This window comes from Papaver somniferum, chromosome 1, assembly GCF_003573695.1.
Source record: "Papaver somniferum cultivar HN1 chromosome 1, ASM357369v1, whole genome shotgun sequence".
Taxonomy (NCBI): domain Eukaryota; kingdom Viridiplantae; phylum Streptophyta; class Magnoliopsida; order Ranunculales; family Papaveraceae; genus Papaver; species Papaver somniferum.
Genome location: NC_039358.1, coordinates 3969585 through 3977374, shown reverse-complemented (window position 1 = coordinate 3977374; position 7790 = coordinate 3969585). Strand labels below are relative to the sequence as shown.

The window sequence follows — 7790 nt, the reverse complement described above, 5'->3', positions numbered from 1 at the left end:
TGATAAGTTTCCCAGAAAATATTAGGGGGAGGGTCAGACACATATGGAGGATTTGCTGGAAAAATGAATCCCATCGAAAACGTATTTCCAGGGATTTGGACAGCCAACCGTAACAAGAGAAATGTAAGTCCACTATCCCTTGGACCCATAAATCCCACTTTTAAAATTATACATCCAAACCCACCCTAAAAGAAGTATGTTACAAAAGGGAGTGGGTAAGTTAAAAAACTCGGTTGATGTGGTGGAGGAAGTGAGGGTTACACTTGGTGGAAAGTTAGAAGTGGGAAAATTACTCAGAATTGTAAATGTAGTTCCATGTCGGGCCCTAGTTGGTGAGAGGGTAGAATGTCTTAATACTCATACTAGAAATATTCACATCAACTTATAGGCCACAATAAAGAAAAATTAAATATTGTGTTTCAATTATCATGTAGTTAAATAAATTAGACAGATAGATAGATAACGAGAAAATACCAAAATAGTGTTAATATAACCATGTCAATTGATCTCCTTGATAGATAGAGATAGTATTCTAGCACATTTTGTTAGCGTGTGTGGTCCAGAAAAATTTGCAGTATAAATTGGAACATCTCCAACAATGTATGAACATGTATGTTTTGTGAAAATAAAATAATTTTTTTTTTATTAATGCGATTCATAAATACATCTTTTCCTGTCTGTTTTAGATGTACAAGAAGAGTTTTTATGAGATTTCTCAACTCTAGATTCGAGAGCCGATCCAGTGATCTCAAATATGAAAGTCAAGCTCAGGCTTCTCTTTAGGTTATACTAAAACACATCAACCATGATTATTTCAAACATTTTGCAATCCAATTGTTATAGTCATGACCCACGCCCATCAAACAACTGCATGCTTTTTGTTAATCAAGATGATGTCCGACGAAGAATCAAGTATAGCTTTTAGATCTTTTCTTAAGATCTTGCCAGAAGGGGATCTTGGTATAGTGGTGATGAAAAAAACTTTATGCAATCTCTTGTAAAATACAACCTGAAGCCAATATCAACATGAAAGATGTTAAAAAAATTCATAATGAATGCATGGATACAATCTAGTCGTATCCAAATAATCAAATCAGAATTCTTCCAAATATGAAACTTGTTATTTATCTTTCAAGATACGAGTTCTACAAGAACGAATATGTTAATCGATCATAATTAATATGGACATATCTATTTTCCAAATTATATTATAAACTTACTTGTTTAGAAACATGTTCTTTTACAGCTGCTTCAGTAAGCTCAAAACCATCTGATTGAACGATAAACGCCACTGGAATTTCTCCATCTATGTCGTCCTTTTGACTGTAGGAAAAAAAGATAATGAAATGAAGAAAAGGTGATTGAATAATTTGAGATCTTGAGTACTTTACTTATGAAGTTAACCAGTTCTGTACTTACGCAACAACAGCTGCGTCAGCAACCAATGGGTGACTTGAGAGTACTGCCTCGAGCTCGGCCGGTGCTACCTATATTCAGCCCAAATTTATATAGTTCTATAAAAGAAAACTTAAACAAAGAAATAAAATTTACCTGGAATCCTCTGAATTTGATCATTTCCTTAATTCTGTCTATAATGAAAACTTCTTCGTCCTCATCGACAAAACCTATGTCTCCTGTGTGAAGCCAACCCTCCACGTCGATTGTACTCGCAGTTGCATCCACATCGTTTAAATATCCTACAATCAACAAGAAAAGATCAAAATATATACTTCCTCCTTCCCAAATTAGATGAGTTAGTTGGTTTTAAATTTTGTCCTATAAATAGACGAGCTCTATCTCTAATCAAGGGATATTTCTAAAACTACCCTTTTAATTGATTATTGTTACTATAAGAAATATGTATAATTTTATAGTTATGTTTATATTCGTTTCATAGGTGTTTTAAAATGATTTTCAACGGTATAAAGTTTATGAAAAACCGTGGTATAGTTTAACAGATAAATCATTTCTAAGTTTTACTAGTTATTATCCATAAGGATATAATTAAAAAATACTTAAACATACTTAAACATACTCCCCTTTCCTCCTTGCCTTAAGAATTGTGCAAACTACAACTAGCTCATCTAATTCGGACGGAGGGAGTACATACAAGCAGTGTCAATATGGATTCATTTGGAAGATTCTCTACGATGCAGAGAAATGTCACAACTTATGCATGTGAGATACTTTTACCAGGGACAGAATATGAGTTTTCGGAATAATGTCCCACTAGAGAACCATAAAGTGGTCTGGTGGTTCTCATGCTCCCTCCCACTGCGGAGGTAGGGGTTCGAACCCTGTAATTGCCAGAATCCATTCCAATTTAAGGAGTTTGGAAATACCTAGGGACCACTAGTCTAATAAGGTATCAAGAAAAAAAAAATTATGGCCCACTATTAAATTTAATTTAGGTTTTTCTTCTTTTTGAGTCCCACTCTTCGCTCAACCACATTTAACGTATCTGACTTAGCCTACGATTAACCCTATGTTTGGTAAATCTTCAATTTAGATCACACCTTAAACTTCAGAAAATCAATGTTCAATTGAATTTTTTTATTCTTTGAGATTTTATTTGAGATTTCTTTGCATTGCATTTTTTTTCTTTGTTGTCTTGTTCTTTAAGAGATATCCCGTGGGTTTCTCCTTTTCTCTTTTAATAAGATGTTTTCCGTATAAAATAAAAATAAAAGTAAAAACTATCATTTAATCGTAATGTAAATATTATAGTTCAGTTTGGTCTTGTTGACCTGATAAAAGTGCTTTAGGATCGTATTTTAGAAAGATTCTTCTAGTTTCGTCCAAAAATTATTATTTGGTCCTATAGTGAACGATACTCACGCGGTAACGACATTATGATCTTTTAAATGTTCTCAGAATAACTTTTTTTTTTAAAATTAACTAAAAGAGGTAAAAAAACTAAATATATCTTAAATTATAAATCAAAATTTAATAAATTTTATATATTCAATCTTTCCAGAGAGTACCATTATTAAAATGTTCCGAAGATTTATTTTTTATGTGATTATTTAGTTAGAAATCAACTACAAAGTGAACTGGCTATATATGCTAGTTCATTTTACAGAATGGACTAACTATAATTGCAATTTATTCTGCAAAATGTACTGCCATAAGAATATGTTCTAAAAATTGAACTGTCAGAAATAAAATACACCATCAACGAGTTCATTCTATAAAATGAATTACTATATGATTTCACTTTACAAAAACAATTACTATACAAGTTCAACTACTATCTACGAGTTCATTTTACAGAATGAACTACTGTATGTGCATTCAACAAACGAATTACCATATGGGTTTATTCTACTTAGTGAGCTGCTAGAACATGAACTACCATCAACCAATTCATTCTACAAATGAATTACCATTATGAACTATTATCTACGAGTTAATTCTCCAAATGAACTAACATCACAAGTTCATTTCATTTGTAAATCAATTAACACACAGTTGATAGAGTATTTTAGATGGTGAGAAATGTGTTACAGACAACAACTTTTTACTTTCTTTCTTATTTCATTTGAAATGAAGATGTTACTGGACTGTTAATAAATAAACAAAGATGAATTTCTGGAAAGTAAAAAAATGGAAATTTGTTAGGGAGAAAATAGATCTGGGTCTGATTAAAAAAAGAAAAAAAAATCTGGACGTGAAAAATATGCATAGTTATAAGGGAGAAACATTAGGCGTCTGTTTCGGAGCTTGGAAATGGGATAACATATTCCTGAATAGTTTGTCTTAATTTAATTTATGGTAACCTTCTTATTGGTAATTTTTAATGTTGTTTGTCTAAAATTCTATCATATTTTTGGCTAGATTAATTTGTGTTTGTTTGACTTCAGAAATAGGTTAATATAAATATTTATTTTTAAGGAAATTACTTATTTTAAAGGAAAATAACTGTCTAACCCAGGTAAGGATACATGTAACCCAGGTATTTGTAAGAATACCATAACCTCACCTTTTTAGCTTCCTAAAATCAAGGAAGGTTTAGTAATCCTTATCCAGGATTGGATTTGCAATGAGACAAACACAATTTAACCGTTTTTTCAGGATAGCCCAACCTAGGTTGGGATATCCAGGATACCAAACACAACCTAGATATTTAGATAATATAAGACAAAAAAGGTTGTTTTAGTCTTTTGTTATTTAATAAAGATGAAACTAAACTTTTATTTATGTTGGTGGACTAAAATAACACAGGACCACCTAGAATATGACAAAATCAAAATTCTCGAATAAATAATCAAAAATTTTAAACGAACCGCTGTTTAAAAACAACAGAAAAACCACCCGACACAAAATACGTGGGCCCCTACAAATTTCCCGAAGGGCGGGGCTCACTATGACCCGCAAACTATGAAAATATGTGAGACTGTTTTTTTCGTTGTTTTTATTGCCGTTCTTTTAGAATCGCTGATAAATAATTAAGTGATGATAATGGAACGATGAGCCCGGTCAAGAACCGTCCTAATTGATTTTTTCTTACACTTGCGGCTTCTAATTTTGTTTAATACCATGCTTTGTCGGCTTGTTTTTATTTGACGCAATCAAAAATTAAATTGTTTTAGATCGAGTTAATGACGTTTTAGATTAAGGACTACCAATCTTTGGTTATCAAATTAGTTTTGGAAGAAAATACGATCAATTTCGAACCAATATGATCGAAGTTGAAAGAAACTTGATGGGCAAAATCACATTTTCTAATAACACCGAAAATTCTTTTGGTCGTCCAATAATATACACTACAAAATAAGTAGCTTTTAGAGACAGGCTGTTTTTTCAAAACCGTCTCTAAAGAGGGTTATTTGGGACGCTCATGGAGTACTCGTCCCTATTAGTGATCAAATTTTTAAATTAAGGCAATAATATGACCGTCCCTAAAAGAAATGACGACCAAATAGTATTAGTGACGGTGGAACAGGGGACGGTCAGAAAAACGTCACTAATATCTTCTTGGGATGGATTTGGGCCTCTTGGGACGTTTTTTAGCCGTCCCAAGAAGCCTTTTGTTTTGTAGTGATATTTCTTTGGTTTCTGATAGCTTATAATCCACTTAGAACATCTCTAACAATAGGTTTAAATTGAATTTTGCTACGTACGTAAGATTTTACGCCCCTATTTAACAAAATTTCATATGGGGTGGTTAGATCATATAACTAGGAGTGGTGACATGGACATCAAAAGGCCTGGCTAGACTTCTAGTTACACATCTGATTCTTTCCATGTCATCGATTTTATTTAATGAAATCCATATAATGCAAAATCAAACTAAAACAAAACGTCTTCCTTTTCTATTTTATTTACCTAAATCAAAAAATTACAGAATAAAACCATAATTAACTATTAGGGTTAGTGTTAAGATAATAGATCTTTTTTTAAGCGATGTACAAAAACCCTCACAAATGAAAGTCAAATGATAAACCGCACGTCACATTTTTTTCAACGTTGTGTTAGAGATGCTGAATTTTTTCAACCGTAATATATCTAATTAATAGTTTGACGGAAAAAAAAAAAGAAGAAGAAGAAAGATTTACCTTTCATAATCTGAGGTCCACGAATACAAATCTCACCAGATTGATTATGTCCAAGAGTTAAACCAGTGTCGATATCGATGACTTTCAACTCTGCATTTCTTACCACGGTTCCACAAGAACCAGATTTTGATGGGAACGATTGCTTTGCAAGTGCGAGTGACATTGCTAAAACTGGCCCTGCCTCTGTCATTCCATAACCCTATTTCATAAATTCAGCAAATTAGTGATAATCTATCACTAACGAAAACTCTGTTTAGGGAACTACTCACACCTACTAGCTACAATACTACTCTATCAACATAGTTTGGTGACTACAACTAGGTAAATGCAGCAGTATCTTCCTATTTTTATTTGTGTGCTTGTTATTTATTACGTGTAAAAATCACATAAAATGCATGAATAAAAACATATATAGATAACTGTTGGTATGTAAAATTACAAGATAGGTAGTTGTCAAAAACACAATACGCTTTTCTCGGACCACGGAAAATGGGACGTAAAAAAAATGGTTTGTTGTGTTTTACCTGTCCAACAACTGCTTGAGGAAATCTACTCTTAAAAGCATCTTCTAATTCTTTCCCAAGCGGTGCCGCCCCTGATAAAACTGCGCGAATGGAACTCAGATCGAAGCTCCCGACCTCTGGGTTCTTGACCAAGGCACGGACTAATGGTGGAACAACTGGGGCAACCGAAACTCGGTAACGTTGGATGAGTTGCATTAGTATAGTATTATTAAATTTTGGCATCAATAGCACCCCTGCTCCAGCTCTAAGGGAACATAGCAAAACAATGTGTATAGCATATATATGAAACAATGGAAGAGCACATAATACAACGTCACTTGATTTCAAATACAGATTAGGGTTCTCTCCATCAACTTGTTGAGCAATACTTGAAGTCAAACTTTTATGCGTTAAGATTGTGCCCTTCGGTGGTCCAGTTGTTCCTGATGAGTACGGAAGAAGAACAGCGTTTTCAGGTTGAATTGAAACAGATGGGATTTCTTTCTCGTCTGCATCTAAAAGGGTGGAAAAACGTAGGCAGTTTTCTGGTGGATCATCTACTGTAACAACAATGAAATCTTTTCCAATTCTGGGAGCATTTTCTCCTGAGTCGTCCGCTTGGAGTTTCTTTACGTATTGAGACTGAGTGATTATGAGTTTTGTTTTAGAAGCCTTGATTTGTTTGAAAATCTCTGCTTGTGTGTAAAATGGATTTGCAGTGGTTGATACCGCTCCAAGCATCGATGCCCCTAAAAACGAGAAAACGAACTCGGGACAGTTTTGGAGTAGAAGCATGATCACATCACCTTTCCTTATACCCAGTTTAGACAATCCAACGGCAGTTTTTTGGCAGTTGAGATGAGTTTCGTAATAACTGTAGATTCTTCCGTTAGAGCCTGTGATCAGACAAGGTTTTTCGGGGTACTGTGAGATGTTTTCGAAACAATATGTGTGGAGTGGGATTTGGTTGGTGATGGGAATGTCTGGGAGCTTCGATCGATAAACAAAGGACGGAAGCAGAGCAGCGCGTACAGAAATCATGTTAGAAGGTGCAGCACGTACATAAATCTTGTTAGACGGTGCAGCACGTACAGGAATCTTGTTCGAGGGTGCAGCACGTACAGAAATCATGTTGGAGGGTGCAGCACGTACATCAATCCTGTTAGAGGGAGCAGCACCTATAGAAATCATGCCAGACGGTGCAGCATGTACATAAATCATGTTCGAGGGTGCTTGAGAGCGTCAAACTCACAAGTGCCGAGGGAAAGAGATGGAGAGAGATACAGAGACAAAGAGGAGGAGGAAGGGAAATGGAAAATAAGTAGAGGTGTAGAGAGAACAACACTTAGATTAATAAGTACATGGAAAAGAGAGCGCAAGGAAAGGAACCGTAGAGTTTTTGGAGCTAAAAAGAGGAGGTCTATGAGATTATTGATTTTATCAAACAACTTGTAGTTGTATGGTATTGTGATTCCGATACATTTAAGTTCGTCTCTCCTAGTCTCATTTGGAGCAATAGGGAGACTCTTATGATTGCGTAACTCCCTTTACTTTGTAATTTGTATAAAGGTTTCTTCTTTTCTAATACTCCCCCGTTTCTAGAAAACAGATACTTTCATTTTTTCAAGAAACGGAGGCCTATTTATGAAAAAATAAAAGTATCTCTTTTCCAGAAACGGAGCGAGTATAACATTTTTCTTGGAAATAAAAGAGTGAAAGAGAGCGCGTC

At 34.4% G+C, this 7790-nt stretch overlaps 1 protein-coding gene across 1 annotated transcript; it reads right to left on the bottom strand.

Moving 5' to 3' along the window:
* Positions 1-623: 623 nt before the first annotated feature.
* On the bottom strand, positions 624-7564 carry LOC113277777 (4-coumarate--CoA ligase 2-like). Its single transcript, XM_026526775.1, has 6 exons — positions 6083-7564; positions 5559-5757; positions 1552-1697; positions 1420-1487; positions 1221-1323; positions 624-1009 (listed from the first exon to the last, which is right to left on the bottom strand). Exons 1-6 carry the CDS (start codon positions 7280-7282, stop codon positions 860-862), a joined length of 1866 nt encoding a protein of 621 aa, XP_026382560.1. The 5' UTR covers positions 7283-7564; the 3' UTR covers positions 624-859.
* Between the last annotated feature and the right edge of the window lie 226 nt (positions 7565-7790).